The following is a 24,534-nucleotide window of genomic DNA, read 5'->3' as shown; positions in this document are numbered from 1 at the left end:
GTAATTTTGAACAAGTTACTTAGCTTACTGATTTAGTTTCCTTATATATAAAATAGAGGTAATATGATAATTGCTTTTTGACCTTTTGGCTAAGATAAAGTGGAGATCTATTACATACATCATAGTGTTGTTTGAGGAATAAAACAAACATTTTTTTGTGTGAGAAAAATTGTTAGGTACTCTGTTGCTCAGCACATTGTAGGTATTCTATAACAGTTAGCTGCTTTTTTTTTTTTTAATTATTAAGGAGGAAGCCATTTTGCTAAGCTATGTTAAAAAATCTGTAAATCTTAAGTTTAAGTAATTAAGTAGGTTGATTCATTAATTCAAGTATTCATTGCTCTTCTATTTGCTAGATACTTTTCTAGGAGAGTCAGAAGCAGTAATACAACAAAGTCTGATTTCATAAAGTTTATGTTTATTAAGGAATAAAGCAATAATAAAGAGTCAGAATTTGTAAGGTTAATATAGTTAAAAGAAAAGAAGCAAAGATCAATGTAGTTAAATAAAATATAAGAAAAATTCAATGGAAACATTTTCTTTTGCAGTGTGTCCTGTATTTATGGGTCTTGAAGATTCTATACCCAAGCACATTATTCCTTCTGAGAGGCAACCATGAATGCAGACACCTTACTGAATATTTTACCTTTAAGCAGGAATGTGAGTACCTTCAGGAGAAGTGTTTTTAATTCCTTGGTGTTCTTTTGGACGGCATTGGTAGTAAGAGATATGAAGGGTGACATTGGAGTGCATAAGAACAGATTCCATGACCACACATGTACATTTCTGAGAAGAATTGTTAAAGACTTCAAGTTTATTTCCGGTTAAGTTTTATGGATGTACCTAAGAACAGTTTGGATTTTTTTTCATAATTTTTTGAATGTCTTAAAAGTGGTGTAATAATTTTATGTATTTATAAAGCTATATATAGTTAACAAAGACCAAGGGGAGTGGTGGTATTGTTCCATGACAGATTTTTATCAAAAAATTATTTATTCTTATTTTATGTGTATGAGTGTTTTGCCTGCGTGTATGTATGTGCACCACATGTGCCTGGAGTTCAGAAGATCCCCTGGAATCTGAATTTCAGATGGTTATGAGTTGCCATGTGGGTGATTGGAATCTAACTCTGGTCTTCTGCAAGAACAGCCAGTGCTCTTAATCTCTGAGCCATTTCTCCAGTCCTCCTCTACAGACTTCTATGTCTCCATTTTGAGGCATCCCAAAAAACATACATTTATCTTGTCATCATTATAGACCATTTCAAACATACTGTTAATGAACTCAGTATTTTTTAAGTTTATTTTTAGTGTTTTAAATTATGTGTGTGTGTTTGGGTATGTATGTGTACATGTGTCGTGGTATATATGGAGGCCAGAGGCATCAGATCCCTCTGGAGCTGGAGTTACAGATGGTTGTGAGTCGTTTTGTGTGGGTGCTGGAAATTGAACTCAGGTCCTTTGGAAGAACAAATGCACTTAACCACTGAGCCACCTCTCCAGACCTGAATTAAAATTCTTTTTTTTTTTTTTTTTTTTGGTTTTACGAGACAGGGTTTCTCTGTGTAGCTTTGCGCCTTTCCTGGAACTCACTTGGTAGCCCAGGCTGGCCTCGAACTCACGGAGATCCGCCTGTCTCTGCCTCCCGAGTGCTGGGATTAAAGGCGTGCGCCACCACCGCCCGTGAATTAAAATTCTTAACCTACAGTATTTATTCCTTTTTTCTTTCAAATAAAGCAATAATAATCTATCAGCCACTAGATGTTGGCCTTTTTCACACTTTAAACTTGTTTAATTAATATCTGCAACCATATTAAGTCTTTGAATTAAGTTCTAAAAATAGTTTAATTCTATGATGTTAGAGGGACCCCTTACAAATACAAAAATCTATATATGCATAAGTCTCATAAAAATTTATAGTATTTGCTTATAACTTGTTTATATCCTCTCATAGACTGTCTTTAATGCCTAATATGCATAAATGCTGTGAATATGACTAAGGTTAATTGTATTGTTTAGGAAATACTAAAAGCGAACAAATAAGTCATGTGTTTATTGTGAAGGCATTTTTTTTCTGAATAATTTTGACCCAAGGTTGACTTAATCTACAGATGAAGATCCCACTAATACAGAGAACTGATTGTAATTTTAGAACTACCTGGGCATGGCGGCACATGTCTTTAATCTTAGCTCTCAAGAGGCAGAGGTAGGCGGATCTCTCTGTGTTTGAGGCCAGTGTGGTCTATATAGTAATTTCCAGGGGTGCATATTGAGACCCTGTCTTTAAAAAAAAAGAGAGAAAATAAAAAGGGAAAAAAAAGAGAAAGAATAAGTAGAGACATAGAGACAAGGAGAAGCATAGAATACAGCCATCTAACTTCAAGAATGAGGCATTCAAACATAAGATGAAATATGGAAAATGCATGTTGATTTAAGAGTTCAAATTAAAAGTTTTATTAAACCACATTACTAAACAATTGATCTATCAGTTAAGAGTCCCTGGGTGCTAGATGTATAGGGATTTTTCTCTTTTTAGATTCATTTATAATTATGTATATGTGTATGTATATCTCTGGGAATTGGTGAGTGTCAGTGCCTGTGAAGGCCAGAGGCATCGGAAATCCCTGGAGCAATTAAAGGCAGTTGTGAGCGTGGGTGGTGAGACTCAGACTCCAGTCCTTTGGAAGAGCAAGAAGCACTCAGAGTTGCTGAGCCATATCCCTAGCCCCAGGAGTTTTCTTATGTTTGTTTGTTAACTAAAGATTGTGGTTTTAATAATCTTCCCTACTCCCATGCATGTGCATATTTTATATTTTTGTTTGTGAGCTTAGCCTTTCTTAGTGGCTGAGCCATCTCTCCAGACCGCATGTGCATATTTTCCCACATTTAGACCCAGGCAGTAAGACCATAAGACCTCTCTAGTAGTAGCTCTCAGCCGGGACACCCTGTGGGTAAGATAGACTCCTATCTTGAAGTCAGAAATAAATAAAGGGGGGCGGAGAACTAAGCTTTATTTTTTTTTAAGGTAACTATCAAATATCCATCAAAAATGTCACTTAAAACATCTAGAAATTTAAAAGCGTATTGAACTCAGGAATGTGCATATTTCCTTAAAAGTAAATGATAGTTTGATTTGATGGAGTTTTGTCTTTCATGTGTTTCTGATTGGCTTCCTGCTTCATTGCCTATTTTAAGCCTTCATTTAGATAAGAGGAACCTGGTACTCATCCAGTTTAAGTGGGTGAACTTTAAATTTCATTGTGATGATGTGGTGGTCTTGCTGTAATAATAATTTTAGGATTATTTAGTATTAGAATTAAGTTAGTGTTAAAACTTTAATCCCAAAGTACAGTTTTAATTTTTTTTAAAGGTTTATTTATTATGTATACAGTGTTCTGTCTGCATGCCAGAAGAGGGCGCCAGATACCATTACAGATGGTTGTGAGCCACCATGTGGTTGCTGGGAATTGAACTCATGACCTCTAGAAGAACAGCCAGTGCTCTTAACCACTGAGCCATCTCTCCAGCTCCAGTTTTAATTTTTTTAAAAAAATATTTTATGTGCATTGGTATTTTGCCATGGATGTTGGGTCCCTGGAACTGGAGTTACAGACAGTTGTGAGCTGCCATGTGGGTGTTGGGAATTGAACCTGGGTCCTCTGGAAGAGCAGTCAGTGCTCTTAACTGCTGAGCCATCTTTCCAGCCCCTTTAATTTTTTTTTTTTTTTTTTACTAGTCCTATGGAAGTTCAAAGTTGAACTGTTTTTAGAAATTTCATTTACTTGTTTTTAATAATATTTTGGGATGGTCTACTACATATCCAAAATAAATTTAGAGAGAATAAATATTTATCTTTGTGAGGCTGATAACTTTGCTAATTTTTGTTGAATCTTAGGATGGAAGAGGCTTAAAAAAAATCTATGTATAGTAAACTTCATTCTTCATGGTGTTGTAGTTCTGTGAATTTTAACAATTGCATAGTATTACCCACCACTGTATTCATGATACAGAAGTTACCTTGTGCCGTAAATTCATTTTCGCTGATTTGTTGTTGCTTTTTCACCCAGTCTCGACTTCTGACTCCACTTAGGTGTTTGCTGTGTTACAGTTTCTTTCCTTGGTCAGTTTAGAATATTTCCCTTTAATAATTGAAACTAGCTGTTCAAAACTCACTAAAAAAGAAAAAAAACTATAAAATATTATGAAGAGGATAAGAAATAAAAATCCAGTATTGGTACATATTTTAGGAATAATTATGCCTGTGAGATGGCTCAGCAGATAAAGCACTTGGGACCAAACCTGATAATATGAGTTCAATCACCCAAAACCATGTTTTGGAAGGAAAGAACTGAATCTTATAAGTTGCTCTTTACTCTTCATATATGCACATATATATATATATCTGAATAAATGTAAAAACAAATTTAAAATAACCAAGAATTTTCAAATGCTAATCTTTTTCTTTTTCTAGGTAAAATTAAGTATTCCGAAAGAGTCTATGAAGCTTGTATGGAAGCTTTTGACAGCTTGCCCCTTGCTGCACTTCTAAACCAACAATTTCTTTGTGTTCATGGTGGACTTTCACCAGAAATACACACACTGGATGATATTAGGAGAGTGAGTATAACCAACCTCTGAAGTTTGTTCCTGTTCACAGAATTTTTTATTAGAGAGGGTTTTTTGTTGTTTTTTTTTTTTTCCGTTTTTTAAGATAGGGAACTCTCTTTGTAGACCAGGATGGCCTTGAACTCAGAGATCCGCCTGCCTCTGCCTTCTGAGTCCTGGGATTAAAAGCATGCACCACCACTGCCTAGCTAGAAGTTTTTAAAAGCATCAAATTTAGCATCAGATTTATTTTCACTGGTAAGATTAGGTAATGATAAAAATTAATGTACTTAGTGTTACAACTCTTTTAGAATTTGTCTAGCAGGTTTTCTGGCTTCCGTCGGAAAACCCCTAAAAAATAAAAAAATAAAAAAAATTAATGTACTGGTTAATAGACTAATTTCAAGGAAATACCTCTTGATCATTTAAAACAATATAGTACAGACTGTATTCAAGTTGCTATCCCTTTCTTATATACATTCTGTCTTCACTTGAAGTATTTCTTCTTTGTGTCTTTTATTTCACAGTTAGATAGATTTAAAGAGCCACCTGCATTTGGACCAATGTGTGACTTGCTATGGTCTGATCCTTCTGAAGACTTTGGAAATGAAAAATCACAAGAACATTTTAGTCATAATACGGTTCGAGGATGTTCTTATTTTTATAAGTAAGGAAAAATGTCCAAGACTTATCACATTTTAATTATGTAACATAGTTTATGCTTCATACAAAAAGAATTGTTTTACTTAATTTATTCTTTTCCCCCTACAGCTATCCAGCAGTGTGTGAATTTTTGCAAAACAATAATTTGTTATCGATTATTAGAGCTCATGAAGCTCAAGATGCAGGGTAAGAATTCTGTTTCCCTGACCCAAATTTACACTTTAATACAAATCATACTTAGTAATCATGATTGATGCTTTACGATGCATATTAAGCTATTTGTTTTGCAGCTATAGAATGTACAGAAAAAGTCAAACTACAGGGTTCCCTTCATTAATAACAATTTTTTCGGCACCTAATTACTTAGATGTCTACAATAATAAAGGTAAGATGTTGTTGATAAAAAAAAAAAACCTGTATAGACAACTTAGCCTTTTAACTTACTTTAAAAAATAATAGGGGGCACTGTTTGAAATTGTCCAAGTCTCATAAAAAACTAAGATATAAGGGAGGGGAGAGAAAAAAAATCGAAAATGTGCAGCCAAGTTGTCTGCAACCTGCTCTACAACTTGTTGCTCATAAAGCCATTTGTAAAAGTGCTCAGAGTTAAGCACATCCACAGATGATTTTCTTAAGTCCCCTCCCTTAAATCTTCCCTTATAACTGAGAGAATGTTTTTGTGTTTGTCTAGAGTTGCTGCTATCACCATTTTGTTTATTTGCAGTGTCTACTTGTTTACTTTATCATGTTGTTTGTTTTATGTTCATGAGTACATGTTTTCTTCTTCTTTTTTTAATTTTTAAAATTTTCTTTTGTCCCAGTAGTCTTAAATTACGTGCTCAAGATTTTATTTGAACCTTTTTAAAAAAATAATCCCCTGTGGTCTACATTTAGAGATATCCTTCTCTTCCTTTTATTTACCTTTAGCCTTTGTTTTATACCCTTCTTCTTTACCTTTGATTCCAGTGGCATCCATTTCCCTCCTTTGCTCCTAATTTGATCTGACTATAAAGATTGGATTTCACTTTATTCTGAACCTTGCTTACTGATTGAGAATGCTTCAGGCTTATATTCTAGTTAAATATGTTCCAGGGACATGGAAGATGAGATAGGGTTTTACATAGTTCACATATTCAGAGGAGAAAATTTAGAGGCCAGCTTCTATTCTGTCTCGACATGTCTAGACTTCAGTTGACTATTTTATAGCTTCAGAGGCAGACTAGAGTAGATGTGCCAGGAGAAAAAAAACAGAAAGTTAAAGAAGTTAAAAAGTACATTTAGAAAGATAATGAGGTCATTGCTAAATGTGGGTCACCGTTTGAAAGAGGAGTTTTTGATGGCAGTAGATGACAGTTAAAAGATTAGACTTTATCTGGGATTAAACAGCATACTAGAGCATTTTGATATAGAATATGCTGTAGGAATATATAGATACCTAATGAAATATGGCTTCATTTTGAAAAGTAACATTCCTAAGTTTATCAAGAACAGAATTGATTGTTGCATCTGTCGGCCAGTTACCCTCACTCTTCAGCTGTGTTTTCTCTTAATGTAAAAGGAGCGAGTAGTTAATATTCAGTTAACTGCTACCTTGGTGCCTGTCCTTAGGAAGTTGAACTTAGGAGGCTAGGAAATCAGTTTTTTTAAATTTTTTTAAACTACTGAGTCTGCTCTGTCAGAATCAAATGTCTTAGTAGTTTTGATTTGTGCATAATTGATGCTTATGATTTGAGTGTTTATATAGAATGAGCATATTTGTGATATTTCTTTCCCACCCATAAGGCAATTTTCTAGATTTTTATTTTTCTCCTTTAAATAAAAAGTCTGAAAGGTTGGTATCAGCCCACAATTTTTGAGGCTGCCATTAAAATATTTTTCTTCAACATTGAGTTGTATAAGGGGGAAAGCATACCTATTGAATTAATGGGTAACACAGAGCAAGGTTGCTTTTGGTTCTAGGCTAGCCAGAATTTCAGATGTTGGATTTAACATCTTCATTTCAGTGCTTTTCATTAAAATAAAAGGGAGAAGAGATAATCCACCAGGTCATAAGGTGAACAGGTCTCTGTGTTCATGTTTCCTCACCATAATATAAGATACCATCTGAGATCAAAGCACCAGCAAATTAATCATGAACTACAACCTCAGAAGTAAACCTTTTTTACTTTTGAGTAAACCAGCCAAAGTAAACCTTCATTTCTGAGTTGAAAAAAAATTACATTATGTTTGTAAAATATTTTATGGGTAGAGAGATGACTCAGCTATCTATTAAAAGGCTAGGCTCACAGCCAAAAATAATATATTTTATACTTTTTTAACAGTTTCATGTGGAATACATTCTCTGATCTTAAACTTTTAAGATAGACAGGGTGGATGTTTCGGTTCCATTTTATAAATGAACAGACTAGTTAAATGATCATGAGTTGCATAGCTAATGCATGCTGTACTTTAGGCTTGAATCTAGCCCTTCTAATTCCATGTTCCAGAAAATAGTATAACCAGTACCTGAAATTTAAGTTGGTTATGGTTTATGATTATATTGGGACATTAGAAAGATATCTAAGGAGTTGGGGATTTAACTCAGTGGTAGAGCTCTTGCCTAGCAAGTGCTAGCAAGTGCCCTGGGTTCGGTCCTCAGCTCTGGAAAAAAAAAAAAAAAAAAGAAAAGAAAAAAAGATATCTAAAATTGAGGTGAATATGTCTCCTTGGATTATTTAGTTATATTTTTTTTCTTCTGGTTATTTGAATAGATATTTTTCTTGCTAAATGAATAAAATATATCTTTGAAGTAGTTTCACCTGATTTCATATACTAAGTGAAAGAAACACTTGTACAGTTATAATATCTAAATTGGTGGGGATTTTTAATTGTTTGCCTTGTTGAATTTCGCTGTTCTTATTAGCTTGCTTGTAGTTAAAAGGATCTTCTCTAATTCCTCAACTTTGTGAGATTAAAAAAAAAAAAACTAGAAAATTGCCCATTGCCATTCTGTGTTTCCCCTAAAAATTGATTTTCACAATTTTGGATTTATTAAAGTGCATGTTTATCATTGGATTGTAAAGTAAAATAAGCATTCTGGAAAGAATCTGAAAATTTCATTAATAATGAGTAAACACTTGGTATTTTTATATATTTTAAATGGGGCATGGTGGTACAGACTTTTAATATTAACACCCAGGAGGCAGAGGCAAGCTGAACTCTGAGTTCAAGGCTGACCTGGTCTACATAGTGAATTCCAGGCCAGCCAGGACTATCCAGTGAGATCCTGTCTACAAAAGAAAAATAATGTGTGTTATGGCAAAAACTTCATTCTGGTCTCCTCCTACCAAGCCCATATTCTGTTCGTCCCTCTATCTTAGGCAGATACTGTGCTTTATGTGTTTGATGCTCTTTAGCCTCAAGACAGTTTGCTCTATTGATATTCAACTTACCTTGCAGCTGCTGTACTAAAGTATGAAAATAATGTGATGAATATTCGACAGTTTAATTGTTCTCCTCATCCTTACTGGTTGCCCAATTTTATGGATGTCTTCACATGGTCTTTACCATTTGTTGGTGAAAAAGGTATGATTTTTGTTTTGTTTTGGTTTTTGTTTTTGCAAAATAATTATTTTACTACTTTTGCATTTACTCCAGTTTACTATCATAGACACATACTTGCTAGAGGAAACTGAAACCTGGCTCCACTGTGCTTACAGCTCTACTTGTGTCTGTGGGTGTGGATATGACAGCCTCAAAGATATTTTGGTTTGATGTTTACAGCCCCCATGTGAGGATGTCTGGGGGACTAGGAGAGGATTTATAAATAGCCTGATGTTGTCTTCAGCTGTTGGATTTTCTTTCGTTTTGTTTTAAGCCTAAATCTTTTATGGAGGGTTAGCTTTGCTTTGGAATGGACACTTCCTGCATATTCTAACACCATTTATCACAGCAGTTTATTGGAGAATTTAATAGCCTTCATTTTGGCAATGTTAGCTATTTTATAGTGCATCTGTATTCTAAGAGAAGTAGAAAAATCCAGGTTCTATCTAACTATTAAATCTAATATTCTCCTATATAAAAAATACGAATATATTTTTAGTAATAATGCTTTCTGACAAATGTTGAGACATAGCCATTAGAACTTTTACCTTTGAGAAATAACCATTAGGCTTTTAAAAAGAAAATAAATGCTGTTTAAGAGGTGTTTTTTTTTTCCTAGTTGTGTAGAATTAGGATTTTGTTGCCTTTTTTTCCATGTTAGTGTTCATTCTTCTTTCTTTGTTTTCTTTTTTCTCCTTTTTTTTTTTAAAAAAAAAAAAAACAAGGCAGTGCATCAGATTTCATATGTGGCAAATTGACAATCTGAGAATACAGATAGAATTATAAAACATTTTGTTCTATACCCCCTCTGTTTTTTCACACCTCTTCCATGTTACAAAATGTTCCTTTCTCTGTGATATGTCACCTCTGCCAAGGCAATTTTTGGTTCTAAAATTTAGAATTAATGACACTGTATGTTAGAGTTTCTGCAGAATGCCTCTACTCTTCATTTACCCAGTAGGTCTTACGTTACGTTTATATGGAGATAGAATTACTCATTTTAGCATTTGAGAAGAGGACTAGTTAAAGGCTTAGGTGGAAGGGATGCATTACACTTACAGCCTTCTATCTTGGGGCTATGAGAAATAGTTCAGTCATAACATCATCAAACTAAAGGGAATTTAAGAAATCATCTCTCTCACTGTGTTGTCTCTAGGCTAGATTGCAGCTCAACTACTTGAATATAAGATCGTGAGGGTAGAGTATAGGCATCAAAAGGATAAAGTAAAGAGGAAAATGGTCATTTTGTGGGTTCTAATTTAGTTATCTTATACCTCTGTGTACTATTTCATAATAGCTAATGTTTCTGCTATGAATGTGTAAGTAGACAGATCACAGCCCATAAGTGAATTTAATAATTTATATTGTACACTTCTTGAGAGATCAGGAAATTTAAGCTGACTTCTGTTTGCCTGCTACAAATGAAAAGAAGATGGAGAGCAGTAGACTTCTGTTGATCCTACATTTGATTGCTACCAGATGATCTTTAGAAAAGAAAAACAGGAGGATTCATAAAGCTGGGCATAGTGGCTTATTCCTGTAATACCTGCACTCAGGAGGTGGAGACAGGAGTATTGCTGCAAGTTCAAAGCCACATTATGCCCTTCAGGTCATCCAGGCCTACGGAGTGAGACTTCAAATTCATTTCGGTCTTGCTTCGGCCTCCAAAGTATAGGATTATAGTCACAAACCATTTTCTCTCTTTTTCAGAATCACTTTCTTTTTGTTTGTTTGTTTGTTATTGTTTTTTGAGACAGGGTTTCTCTGTGTAGTTTTGGTGCCTGTCCTGGATCTCACTCTGTAGCCCAGGCTGGCCTCGAACTCAAAGAGCTCTGCCTGCCTCTGCCTCCCGAGTGCAGATTAAAAGCGTGTTCCACCACCGCCTGGCCAGAATCACTTTCTAATTTCATTAAAAAAAAAAAAAAATGGAGCTGGACTAGGTCCACACTTTTATCTCAGCACTTAGGAGGTGGAGGCATGAGGATCAGGAGTTTAAGGTTACCCTCTGCTACATCTTGAGTTTGAGGCGAGTCTGGGCTAGCTTCCTCCTTCCCCACTTTGCCCAAAATCTCAACACTGGAAAATTTTTAATGCATATTATGAATTCCTGTGTACCAGTATTCACCTTGTACAGTTATCAAATCACCACCATCCCTTTGTCATTAATATTCCTATACTATCACCTCTGTATAGCTAAACTTGTCTGAAGCAATTTTTTTTTAATCTATACCTATTTCAGACTGTATCTCTATAATATGGAGACTCATTTTTAAGTCTACATTAAAACATTTGTTGATTTCTTAATACAGAGCATATAAAACCATTTTGAGAAAGGGAAAATTGATGTGTAAATATATGTATATGCGGAGAACATTTTTCATATTTTCTTGTTTTGAGGGGGGTGGGTGTTTCAAGACAGGGTTTCTGTGTGTAGCCCTGGCTGTCCTGGATCTCGCTCTGTAGACCAGGCTGGCCTAGAACTCAGAGATCCGCCTGCCTTTGGCTCCCGAGTGCTGGGACTAAAGGTGTGTGCCACCACCGCCCTGCTCATATTTTCACATAGCTAAAATGAATTGGTAAACTCTTGATTATTGCTTCTAGTTTAAGGACCTTTGTTGTAAGACTTTTTTTTTTGAGACAGTGTCTGTCTATGTAGCTCTTGCTATTTAACCTAGACTTGCCCTGAATTCATGGTCCTCTAGCCTCATTCTCCCCAGATTTCTAGTGTATGCCACCAGTCTTCATTTAGTGGTCATTCTTTCTTTTAAAAAAAAAAAAAAAAAAAAAGTTTTTGAAATGTTTCACAAATTTACAAGTCATACGAGGGGGCGGGGCGTGTTAATCTCTGAAGTGTTTCCATTTCAGTTTATGTGCTGCTGAAGCCAGCAATACTGATCACTGTCACTCCATCTCTTCCTCTAACCAGTCGTTGTCAGCTATAAGCAACTCCTAACGTATGGTCTCCATGGATTATTATAAATATTTCATATAAATGGAGTTGTACAATATGTAGAGGTTTGTTTTATTTGTACTGGTTTCTTTCCACCACCACCCCCTTTCTTTTTTCTTTTTCTTTTTTTTTAAAGATTTATTTATTTATTTATTTATTTTGTGTATATGAGTGCTCTGTTGACTTTATACCAGAAGAGGGCATCAGATCCCACTATAGATGGTTGTGAGCCACCATGTGGTTGCTGGGAATTGAACTCAGGGCCTTTGCAGGAACAGCCCTCTTAACCCCTGAGCCATCTCTCCAGCCCCTATTTTGATTATTTTTGTGTACGTGTTTATGTGTAAGTTGGTACAGCTACATCTGGGTGCCTATATATGCACAGACTGTGGAAGCCAGAGGACAACCTTGGATGTTATTGTTCATTCTTGTGTCTTCTACATTGATTTTTAAAACAGGCCCTCTCACTGGCTTGGGGCTCACCAAGGTTAGTTAGTTCCTTTGCTTCAGAGTACAGCATAGCACATGCCAATGTGGCTTGTTTCAGGAGTTGATGGTTTAGATGAAATTTAATGTAATTCTTTTTTTTTTTTTTTTTTTTCAAGACAGGGTTTCGCTGTGTAGTTTTGGTGCCTGTCCTGTATCTCGCTCTGTAGATCAGACTGGCCTTAAACTCACAAAGATCCACCTGGCTCTGCTCCCCAAGTGCTGGGATTAAAGGTGTGCACCACCGCCGCCTGAAATTTAATATAATTCTTAAGAATTACCTAATCCATAAAGATTTACCCCTGTAATTTTTTTTTTGTTGTTTTACAATTTTAGTGATCTTTGTTCCATCTTGAGTTAGTTTTCATATTAGTGTGGTATGGGTGGTGTCTAACCTATTCTTTTTCAGTAGATAGGCGGGTTTTGGAAAGTATTCTTTATCTGCTGAATTATTTTTGGCATCCATGTAAAAAATTGAGTTGCCATTAAATGTTCAGTTTTATTTCTGGACTCCCAACTACTTTGCTTTTATCTATAAGACTATTTTATAGTTTTTGTGACTTCTTCATAAAATGTATGATGTGTCCTCTATAAATCCACTCATATGTTATTTATGGAAACTCTTGTATTTTTTAGCAGATCTTTGGTGTCTCCGAATTCTAACTCTAGTTTCTCAGAGTTCTAATCTATTTATTTGCTTTCATTTTAAAGTTTTTAAAATTCTGTCATTCCTGCCATTACAGGCTATCATACTGAATTATTGTTGTGCGTATATGTGGGCAGTTGTAGATAGGCATCTAATATATCTCTTTTCTTTTTGAATAGTGACAGAAATGTTGGTAAATGTTCTGAGTATTTGCTCTGATGATGAACTAATGACAGAAGGTGAAGACCAGTTTGATGGTATGAATACTTATCTTACTATTTTTATAATGAAATGATATCTCTTTAACTACTGAGTCTCAGTATGCTCTATTTCAGAAAAAAAAAAGTCATTGCTTTCCAGTGGCTATACAATTTGATAAGTGAGAATTTACTCATACACACCCCCCCCTACACACACACACACACACACACACACACACACACATATATTTTAAGTTTTGAGAATAATGTTAGGTATTTTTTGTATCTATGTGGGAGTTTTCAGAAAGGGGAAGTTTGGAAGAAAACAGAAACAGAAAAATGGAGAGTTCTTGAGAGGATGCGGTTCTTGATGAGTGTGGACATTACTTTGTGAAGAAGTTCTTTAGTGCTGTGTTCCTAGTATATCAGAAACATCTCTGAACGCCCTAGTATTTCTTTTACTTCTTTACCAATGTTGGCTATTCTCATCCTAGTGTGCTTATGTTCTGGAAGACCACTTGCATTTTGCTAGAGATTGTGGAAGTTTTTCTTTTTCCATAGAAATAAGGTTATATGTCTGCTCTCATAAAAGCCAATAAGCTTGTGTACCAAATGTGTATTTATAGTACAAAGCAATACCATTAAAATTGCTTTGTTTTATGTTTTGAAATTTTTATTTAAAATTTTTTTAAGCTACTTAAATTTTAAGAGTGTAAAATAAAAAGTTAAAATAACTTAAAAACTGAACACTATTACATTCCTTATTCTTCTTATGTCTTTATTTTTGTATACTTTTTATAGTATACTGTACTTATATGGTAGTCAGTATTCGGATTCTTCATTGTGTTAATTATGGTCTACATATTAGTAAGATTTAATAGGAAGGTATAGTGCCTTTTTTTCCTTCTATTTTCTCCCCACCCTCTCCTCCCCTCCCCACTTTTTCTTGAAATGGTCTCATGTACTTCAGGCTGGACTCAAAACTCACCCTGTAGCTGATGACCTTGAACTCCTAATCACCTCCTTCCTAATCATTAGTATTATAGGCATCATGTGCCATCATACCTGGCTTTTTCTATTGTGTTCTTGAGACAGAATCTTGCTGTGTAGCCCAGGCTGGCCTAGAACCTACCTGTCTCCTTAGTGCCAGGTTATCAGGCATGTGTTAACAATCATGTTTGACTCAAGTTTGATTTTAAACCCATTCATTAAAATTACAGGTGTTGTGGGTTGGGGATCTAGCTCAGTGGTAGAGCGCTTGCCTAGCAAGTGCAAGGCCCTGGGTTCGGTCCTCAGCTCTGGAAAAAAAAAAAATACAGGTGTTGCTATTGCCATGTACTGGTGGCAGGCAGAGCTAATGCTTTATTACTATAGCTTTATTAATACCTTAAAAAGCAAATTTATGTCAGTTTTTTGGGGGGTTGGATAATATACATTTTTTTCTCTCCTAAGTTTCTATTTTAAAATATTTCATTATATATGGCTTTTTTCCTTTAAAAAAGTATAAATAGTTGTAATTTCTTCTCCCTGTTCTATCACTGTTCTAAGAAAAGATCTAGGTTCAGATTCTAATTTCTTTTTATTTACTTATTTATTTTTTTTGTTTTCCAAGACAGGGTTTCTCTGTGTAGTTTTGGTGCCTGTCCTGGATCTCGCTCTGTAGACCAGGCTGGCCTCAAACTCACAGAGATCCGCCTGGCTCTGCCTCCAAGTGCTTGGATTAAAGGCGTGCGCCACCACCACCCAGCTTAATTTCTTATAAATGGCTCCGAGGCTTCAGGAAAATTATTTAACCTTTTGAATTTACACGTCCCTCATCAGTTTGAGGATAATAACTGTTCATAGTGTTACATGTATTGAGATAATACTGAGGTGGTAATTGAAATGAATCTTGGCACATGCCTCGGTTTTTTTTTACAGTTAAAATTTTCTGGCAATTTGTCACATTCTCTGAAATACCCAGTGGTTATTTCGATTGTCTTATATAAATTACATTTGAGTCTAGAGTATTTTTTAAAATACTATTTAGCTTTCAAACTAAAGATTTTCTTATTATATATAATTAGTCCATTTACTGAAATTTACTCCACTGAATTATAATTCCAGTTAGAATTAGGGTTTTGGTGGGTTTTTTTTTTTTGCAATTTTATTTATTTGTATTTTTGGGTGCATGAATGTTTTACTCCATGGATACCTGTGTACCATGTGTGTACAGTGTCCATGGAAGCCAGAAGAGGAAGTTAGATCCTCTGGAACTGGAGTTGTAGACAGCTGTGAGCTGCCATGTGGGTGCTGGGAATCAAACCAGGATCCTCTGAAAGAGCAGTCAGTGTTCTTCATTTCTGAGCCATCTCTCCAGTCAGAATTAGTTGTTTTTTTTTTTTTAATTAAAACCCCTATTTTTTAATTGTTGTTTTGACTATCATTCAACTGCTATTTTTTCTTTCTTTTAAAAAATTTTTTTAATTTTATTTTATGTGCATTGGTATTTTTGCCTGCATGTATGTCTGTGTAAGGTGTCAGATCCCCTGGAGGTAGAATTACAGGCAATTGTTAACTGTCATGTGGGTGCTGGGAATTGAACCCAGCCAGTGCTCTTAGCCACTGAGCCATCTCTCCAGCCCTTCAACTGCTATTTTTAGTATCATCTCTCTCTGTACTCAGGAATTCAATGTTTTACAGGTTTGTTTTACATCAAGTAAGTTCAATAGAATTATTTCACACAGTAATTTTAACTTTTTTTTTTAACTTCTAAAAATAGGTCATTTGCATTAGTATTTTCTTATTTTTGTCATTTTTCTTTCAATGTTGTTATTGTTATTGCCAATAACATATTAAGTAGGAGTAGTAGTAGGTCATTTTCTTGTAATAAAAAGGTCAAAAGTTTCATAGTTAAGGTTAACTTAGTACTTGGTTTGGGTACCTATAAATAATGAGATAAGCCGGGCGGTGGTGGCGCACGCCTTTAATCCCAGCACTCGGGAGGCAGAGCCAGGTGGATCTCTGTGAGTTCGAGGCCAGCCTGGGCTACCAAGCGAGTCCCAGGAAAGGCGCAAAGCTACACAGAGAAACCCTGTCTCGAAAAACGGAAAAAAAAAAAAAAAAAAAAAAAAAAAAAAAAAAAAAAAAAAAATAATGAGATAAATATGGTTGATTTTAAAGATTTAACAAGGGATAAACAAAAGCTTTTATTAATTGTTCAAAACAAACTAGGAAAAGAACACATAATTTATCACCTATCTAAAGCATAGAAGTAGTAGAATATACCTTTTAAAGAGATTTTATTTATCTTAATGTTTTTGCTATCAGTAAGATATAGAATAAATTATGCCAATTTATTTATTTGTTGTATTATTCTTGCATTCCAGGACTAGTTAAATTTCATTATTAAAGAAGCAGTATCATTTGATGAAAATGACAATGGTTTAGTAGTACCTCTTAAACTTAGAGATCACCTGCCTCTGCCTCCCAAGCACCTTTCACTTTTGTTTGTAGCTGTGCAGCCTTGGAAAAGTCACCCAACTTCTTAGGTTCCTCTCATTTATAAATTGAGAGAACAAAAAAAAATGACATTTTATTCTCAAGTAACTTTTACAGTTTTCAGCATCATTTATGACAGTGTTTCTATGGGAAAATACAGGTTTCTGTTTTGCATACTAGAAGTAGATCTCCCTTCACTGTCGGCATCATAGGTGCAATTATTCCTCATTTTTCCACCCTTTCATTACTCAAGGGTTAGTATCTAGAATTCTAAACAGATTAAAAAATAGGAGTCAAGGAATTTGCATGGAGGAATGGGAGTGATTTGGGAGAGAAACCTTTGAAAGAGTGGAGAAAGGGGGGGTGTTGAGATAGACGCTCGAGTTCAGCAGAGAATTCAGAAAAGAAGTATTAGAAGCCCACCAACCCCACGCTTCCTTGTTTGTTTCCCTTTACTCTTTCTTTCTCTGTCCCTCCTTTCTCCTTTCCTTATATCATAATGGCATGACTTCTCTCTTCTCTTTCTCTTTTCCTGCACCTCAGTGAAGCCATTCTATGGATCTGGGAAGAAATGTGACTTTAGAAAGAAAACTTGATAGAATGGGGTTTGTTATGGAAGCCGAATGAGAGTTTAGTTTTTCTGTAGAGAAGGGGAAAATAGGACTAGAGGTTTTCCAGTTGCAGGAAAGAAAGAATAGTTTTTAGATATTCGATTTTGAGACTTGTTAAAATGGATTAAGACTGTTATTGATGGCTCTTTGGTATTCTGTACTGTTTGTTTAATGCTTGTATGGGTAGTTTTGTTTTTCAAGATAAGTTTGCATAAACATTGCATATAAAAATTTGTAGCATCCTTTCTAGAGGTGTTAATTATGAAAGAATTTTTGACCACTAATTTCTATGATATTTAGAGTGCATACATTTCTTTCCGATATTTATCTTTTGTCTTCATTTTGGTAAAAGAAATGCATAATTACAGTGCCACTAAATTAAACTCTGTAGTTCTTATAATGCAATCATGTATCTTAGCATTAGAATGTAAGATCTGGAAAACTCAAATTAAACCACCTCCACTGCCTACTCTTAAAGCTATTTACATGCTTTGAAGCAATCTGTTGCTATTTTTGCAAAAGATGTCCCCCGGTCTTCCAGATTGGATTGGGAACAAGCAGCACATTGTTAATTTTAAATATATGCAAACATTCTACAATTCAGACTTAAGAAATCATATCATCCTATTATAGAGTATGGGAGGCTCAGCTTTTTCTTTATTGGGAGTGGGTGAGACTTTCTACTGAGGAAAGTTACCTATATTTTCTGTATATGCTACAGATTTTGCATATGTTGATGTCCTTGGAGAACAAGAATGAGTTTGTATCTTATTTGTGTCACTGCTTTTCACTTAACATACTTTAATGGGTGGCCTATTTCCTTAGGGTTATGACTATAAATGTGTGATTGTTAGCACGGTCTTTTATTGGTCTTATGTGTTTTCACGTGGTTTTTTTTTTCTGTCCCTAATTATGTCTACTTTCATCAAAAATTGTAACCATTCTATTCATAATTTCTTTTTCAACACATATCTTTTAAGAAATCTTTGCTTTAGAGCTCTACCCTGTAGCATCTGTCTTTTATTCACCAAATTCTACAATATTACATTTTTCAAATATAAGGGCCTTCATTTTTTTCTCCCTTTCTTTCTACATTCATCCTTCAGTACCACTGCCAAGTTAAATCTCTATCTTTTTATTTGTCTCAACCACCTTTTCTCCATCATTCACTTCCTTTTTTCTGGACTCTCCATCTGAAGAACGGCTCATATATGGCAATAAAAAAGGTACAGACCAGACAGAGTAACATTGTTTTGAAATATGACTTCATAAGTTACCTCATGTCCATGTAAGTTGGCACATTCACTGCATAATGTTTTGAGAGTCTTCTGGGTCTTTTGCAAATTTAGCCTGACTCTTATCTGAATTAGTATTTGATGTTTTAGAAGTCATATTCCAAGACATCTGTCTTTCTGTGCATGGAAATAGTTTTCCCTCTTTTCATTCCTCTTGTTTTAAAATTTCATTCTTTTGCTTATTTGTAATGTTTTGTACTTTTCCCTGCATGACTAGGGGTGTTTGATTGTCTGTCTTATTCCCCAAAGTACTTTTAAAGTGGACATTTACTTTACTATGATGCATGATGTGTTTGTAGACTGATTTTAAATCCTGATTTGTACGGTATGTTTATATTCCTTAAAATTGTTTTGAGTTCAGTATAATTTTCATATCATTTGGTTTTACAGATATATAAATTAGGCTGAAAATACAAATGTATATTGTTATAGCCATCCTTTTCAACCTGTTACTCCTTATACAAAATCAAACTGTTTTAAAATTTCTGCCAATTTAAAAATAAAGTATCTATATTAATTTATTAGAAAATCAAACTTTATATCCTTGGAAAACTCGTTTAATAAACTTAGGGTTTTTTGTTTGTAAAATAAGGAAATATCCCCAGTGTGTCTTCAGATTCTGATATTCTTTGATACTTAACCTTTTTTTTTCAATCTGAAGAACATCTCTTTGATGTTATAATGACCACATAGTTTTTTGGAGCTTTAGTGCTCCCAGTATTCCAATATTAACCTTTAGAGAATAACATATAAGGTAATTGGAGCCCTGCTGTCTAAATATGTGCTGTTTTCCTCCTTGAAATTGGACTTTTTTTCCTCTGGTTTTCTTTCAGTTAAGTCTAGTCATCATCTTAGTTTTCAATTATATGTATTTGTAGTAGTCTGCTTGAATTTTAAATGAAATACTCTCACCTACAAGACTTTGGATTGTTCAGACCTCCACATACCTAAGGCCCATTTGCTCTAGCATCTTAGCCTTTCCTTGACCTTCTCCTCAACAATAGTGCTTCCATATGTGTATTTTCATCATGTTGAAGCACAGGTTTAAGGAAACGTACTCGGGTCAAGATTGACTCTGGTTGCTATATATGTGGTAACAGTTACTGAGACTATTGTTCTTGCTGGAGACCAAGGGAAGGAAGAGTGACCTCTGAGTCTTTGTCTAGCCACAGAGCCAGCTCTTTTGGTGTATTCTTTAGCCAGCTTTTCGAGGGAGTTTCTTCTTACCGTTTGTCTCATAGTCAATGCCTGTGGTTATAAAAGCTTAAGTATACTTGCATGGCTGTGGAGGACAGCTAATCCATACAGTTGAGATATTCATTGTTGCTGAAATACTTCTGTAGTCACAATTTTGTGACCACCTTTGTGATTATTACCCTTTGTACGTTATTTATAGATTAACTTGGAGTAAAGAAGCTTATTCTTTCATAATAGGATGAGATATTTCTAGTGTGCATGTTAAAGGCTTTTGTGATAGTTAAACAGAAATTTTCCATTTGTCTTAGTCTGCATGCCATAGGCTCCCATGAAAATTTAAAACTAGGATTGTTTCTAGTTTTTTGTCCTCTGGTTTGTAGTTCAAGTTGGGCTCAAGTCTCCCCACCCCCACACAGACCCCCCCCTTTGTTCCTTTCCTGATTAGTCAGTGTTGAGAGATAATTAAAGTTTGTGAATTATTCTTATCAGACCCCAATATTTAACTAGTGCTGAGCTAATCATTGAGGGAGTGAGAAACTTTCTGGCATGATTTCTAGTGCCTCCATGTGAGCTGGTAGCAGGAGACTTGGTATTGATTTAGATGAGTCTGGAGTAGGCTAGTAGAATAATAGAATAATGCTTGAATGCCCTAAACTTGAGCCCCTTTTTCTATTTATTCCATTGAAAGTAGGTTCAGCTGCAGCCCGGAAAGAAATCATACGAAACAAAATCCGAGCAATTGGCAAGATGGCAAGAGTCTTCTCTGTTCTCAGGTACTGATACATTTTCCTGATTATTTTGCAGAAATTATTTTATTGTATTTTATGAGCATTGTTCTGTTTGAGAACCTAGAGGCAATGTGGTTTTCTTTTTCTATTGAAACTAGTTGTACATTTATACACCGATGAAGGGAATAGAAGTTCCTTTGAATCTGGTGGTGTTTTGTTTGCCTGCTTGTTTTGTTTTGTGGTGCTGTAATTAAACCCAGGACCTAGGACATACTAAGCATGTCGTCTGCCACTGAAATTAGGGTTTGTGCCCTTTGGATCTTACTCTTTCAGTGAAAGCACTAAATCTACACCTTAAAATCAGACAGAATAAGATTCCTGGTGAATTTTCCCATCCATATAGGATATCTGTTTTGCTAGAGTACATCTTGCCTTCCTGGGGTTAAAATTCAGAAAGATGAGGTTTCAGGAAAACAATATATGTTTCAATTTTAATGTGTCTACCCTCCTAAATGAAACATTTAGAATATGGGAAAATATGTATCTTGAAATTGGGGAAATATGTTAATAACAATGAATGTCATAAATTATATATACGGCCTACATCTGGGCCCTAGCCCTTCTTTTAAAGTAAACATTTATTGATAGATTTTTATTTTGTTTGGTTTTTGCTTTTTATAGTTTTGGGGATCAAGCCCAGTGCCCTGTGCATGCTAGGCAAAGACTGTACCTCTGAGCTACTAACTCTCTGATCCTTGTTACATTTCTCTACTGTAGGGAGGAGAGTGAAAGTGTGCTGACACTCAAGGGCCTGACTCCCACAGGGATGTTGCCTAGTGGAGTGTTGGCTGGAGGACGGCAGACCTTGCAAAGTGGTAATGATGTTATGCAACTTGCTGTGCCTCAGATGGACTGGGGCACACCTCACTCTATTGCTAACAATACACATAATGCATGCAGGGAACTCCTTCTGCTTTTTAGTTCCTGTCTCAGCAGCTGACATAGCAGGGTACTATATGATAGGCAGTTATCTGATTAGTACCTGGCCAGGGCATAATATTGATAGAATGGGTTGTCTTTCAACTGAAAATAATCATCAGTTCCCCAGCTTTTCATAAAATGATGTGGGAGCAGCTCATGTCATAATTCTGAAATATTTACTGATTGGTTTGTCTAATGCACCTTTTTCTTTTAAAAGCCTCAGTCAAGAATGTGAATCAGGGATATACATATTACACAAATGGAAATGTAATTCCAAGTTTCTTAACTTTTAAAATTTATATAATTGTATTAGATTATGCTTATATTTTCAGGTATTTAATTTTTGAGTTAAAATTCTGCTTAGGCCCAAAAATCTTCTTTATGCACTTCACTTGCCAAAAAATTTATGCCAAGTTTTGTACCCTAGTAAATGATTAGAGTTTGTTTTCTGTGGTGTTTGTTAAATGTTCTATGTATAATTGCCTGTCTGTAACATGCTGTTTCCTTCCTCTGCAGATATAGCTGCGTTCCTAAATCTGTCTGTCTTTCTTTAGGGTAGCTGTATGTCTGTAAATATATGTTCAATTAAATTACTCTATCAGACGCTTGTCTGTCTTTTGATGTAGAAGCAGCTTTGTAGCACCTTGATTTTAGGTTTGCTGCATTTGTTGCTGCACTTGGTGCATTCCGAACATGAATGTAACGTTAGATATTAAGCTATTGTTATAAAGGGTTGAATTTAAATCCTGTAAGTCAAAATTGAAAGGGTGTTATTAAGTGTGCCTTTATTTTGCATGGAAATAAAAAAATTATACGTAAAGCATTCCTGTAATCTGGCTCATTGAATATTTTATGTTTTTTAAAAAGCTAACTTGATTGTTTTAGTATCTGTGTAAGTACTGGGTAAATTTGAAAGCCCATTACAGATTAAATAGAAGAAAATGCTGTGAATATTGCAGCTCATACACAGTAGCACACAGTCTCAATGTCTTTCCCTTATGGATAGAATACAAAAATTGTAATGTGGAAAAAACTATACATAGAGCCACTTTGACAGCCCTCCAAGGCTCATTGTTCTATTAAAATAGGCAGCGATAGATCTTTTGTCCATAATACAGTTTCTTTTTGGTGTATTTAGTGATTTTTTTTAAAGTGGAAAAAAATTTAATTTAAATATTTAATGAAATTCCCTTAAAATGTCATTTTACTCAGTTCCAAAACAAATCCTTTCTAATTAAAATAATTTTTGGTAGACAAATAATTTTTATCCTATATATGTTCTATTTTATATGTTATTCTATTGTCTGCTCTTTACCACTGGTGCAACCAAGAAGTTCAACTCAGTACAATAATGGCTTTCAGATTGAATAGAAACCACATAGAGCTTCAGATTTCTATGCTGAATAAGGTTTTTCTGTTTGTTTGTTTTTGTTTTATTATTTCCATTTTTGTCATGGTGCTAAAGATCAAATAGTCTAGATCCTTGAACATTACTGAACCACTAAGCTATGTACTCATCCTTAGATTTCTTTTCTCTTTTCTTAGTTTTGGATTTAAGAGAAACCGTTTCTGATTTTCTTTATTTTCTTTGCCCTCTATTTTTTTATTACAAATATTTTTAAATGCCAAAGAGAATTTCAAGTTAAAATGGTAATGAATCATTAAATATTCAATAAAAATTATTACTAGTAAAGGATAATTCTAATAAGGAGTAGTATATCCTTTGTTTAAAAAAGAAAAAACAAAATTAAAGGATAGCATATGTAAGTAAATCTACTTGTTAGTTTTACATTGTATCCATGGCAAACCCATGCTTTCAGATTTTACAGTTTGCACCTGCTAATTACATGCTTTGTTGGCAGCTCAGTACTTCTATTTATTCTTAATTTGCATGCAGCCTGAAGCTTATTTCTTCAACTTGGAAACCACCCTCAACTGCAGGGAATGTTTGAAAGACAGCAGCTTTGCTGGAGGGACTGTCTGTTCCTAGTATAGAGTGAGTTACTGGAAGGAGCTGAGCTTAAGGGGTCTAATTCTGGAAACTAGACAGCTCCCTACTTCTGCTAGGGATGGCTCTTGATGTTATGGTTTGAGCATTTGGTGGAAGTTATTTCCCTAGCATATGAAAATTTGTTTTAAAAGAAGTAACAAAGCTCATGTAGAAACTACATCTATGAGTTTTTTTTTTTTACTGAAAGATTAATGTTTTAAACTTCTACAGATAGAAACACTAATGTTAACGTATGACTGAGAGGTAATATAAAAATAAATTTAATTTTGAGACTTCAAGACTATTTTCAGAATATATAAATTACCTTTTCAATGTCTTTTACATTTTTTTGTTTTGTTTTTCGAGACAGGATCTCATGATGTAGCCTTGGCTGGCCTGGAGTTCACTATATAGACCAGGCTGCCCTCGAACTCATACAGGTCCTCCAGCCTCTGCCTCATAAGATACAAATCCTCCAGCTCCTGCCTCCTGAATGCTGGGATTAAAGACACAAGCACCACCATGCCCAGCTTCTTTTTAGTATCTTTTTTTTTTTTTTTTTTTGGTTTTTCAAGACAGGGTTTCTCTGTGTAGCTTTGTGCCTTTCCTGGATCTCGCTTTGTAGACCAGGCTGGCCTCGAACTCACAAAGATCCGCCTGCCTCTGCCTCCCAAGTGCTGGGATTAAAGGCATGTGCCACCACCGCCCAGCTTCTTTTTAGTATCTTTGAAGCTAATTCATATGTTATTTCTTGGGTGGAGGGGGTTGTTGTTGTTTTAAAAACTACAACTCTGCTGGAGTTTGATTTTGGAGTTTTGTATTTTATTTTATGGTAATTTGATTAGGAATCAGTCTTATAATTCTATCCACATCACAGCCTATATGGGAGAAATATGTAGCTATCTCTACTTTAATAATGCCAAATTCCTGTTGATCATTTGTTCTTTGTTATATAGAAGAACATAATAGTTAAAGGCAGCACTATACTGATACTTATTAGCACCGTGACCTGTGTAATTGAAAATTAATAAAAGAGAAGTACAGTAGTGGCTTTCAGATTGAATTTTATAGTTACCAGATGTTTCTTTCTAGTTTACTGTTCAAGCTTCAGATGCCCATAT

General features: G+C 34.9%; 1 protein-coding gene and 1 non-coding gene across 6 annotated transcripts in view; both read left to right on the top strand.

Annotated features, from left to right (window-relative positions):
• The window catches only part of Ppp3cb (protein phosphatase 3 catalytic subunit beta), a 47,693-nt gene that overhangs the window by 17,008 nt on the left and 6,151 nt on the right, over nucleotides 1-24,534 (top strand). Inside the window, exons 4-13 of one of the 5 annotated variants that reach the window (XM_052733515.1) lie at nucleotides 549-660; nucleotides 4,471-4,616; nucleotides 5,132-5,271; nucleotides 5,376-5,453; nucleotides 5,564-5,652; nucleotides 8,706-8,831; nucleotides 13,111-13,188; nucleotides 18,422-18,448; nucleotides 20,403-20,487; nucleotides 21,220-21,317. In XM_052733515.1, the coding sequence (XP_052589475.1) occupies nucleotides 549-660; nucleotides 4,471-4,616; nucleotides 5,132-5,271; nucleotides 5,376-5,453; nucleotides 5,564-5,652; nucleotides 8,706-8,831; nucleotides 13,111-13,188; nucleotides 18,422-18,448; nucleotides 20,403-20,487; nucleotides 21,220-21,317 (979 nt within the window). Of the gene's footprint in view, nucleotides 1-548; nucleotides 661-4,470; nucleotides 4,617-5,131; nucleotides 5,272-5,375; nucleotides 5,454-5,557; nucleotides 5,653-8,705; nucleotides 8,832-13,110; nucleotides 13,189-18,421; nucleotides 18,449-20,402; nucleotides 20,488-21,219; nucleotides 21,318-24,534 lie in introns of all 5 variants that reach the window. The other 4 variants (XM_052733514.1, XM_052733513.1, XM_052733518.1 and 1 more) reach the window with 4 other exon arrangements.
• On the top strand, nucleotides 4,896-4,957 carry LOC128108081 (U7 small nuclear RNA). The gene has a single exon (XR_008217297.1). It is a non-coding gene; the product is annotated as a U7 small nuclear RNA (small nuclear RNA).

Source organism: Peromyscus californicus, unplaced genomic scaffold, assembly GCF_007827085.1.
Source record: "Peromyscus californicus insignis strain IS unplaced genomic scaffold, ASM782708v3 Scaffold_12__1_contigs__length_115047231, whole genome shotgun sequence".
Classification (NCBI taxonomy): Eukaryota; Metazoa; Chordata; class Mammalia; order Rodentia; family Cricetidae; genus Peromyscus; species Peromyscus californicus.
This window is presented reverse-complemented; position numbering and strand designations above follow the sequence as displayed.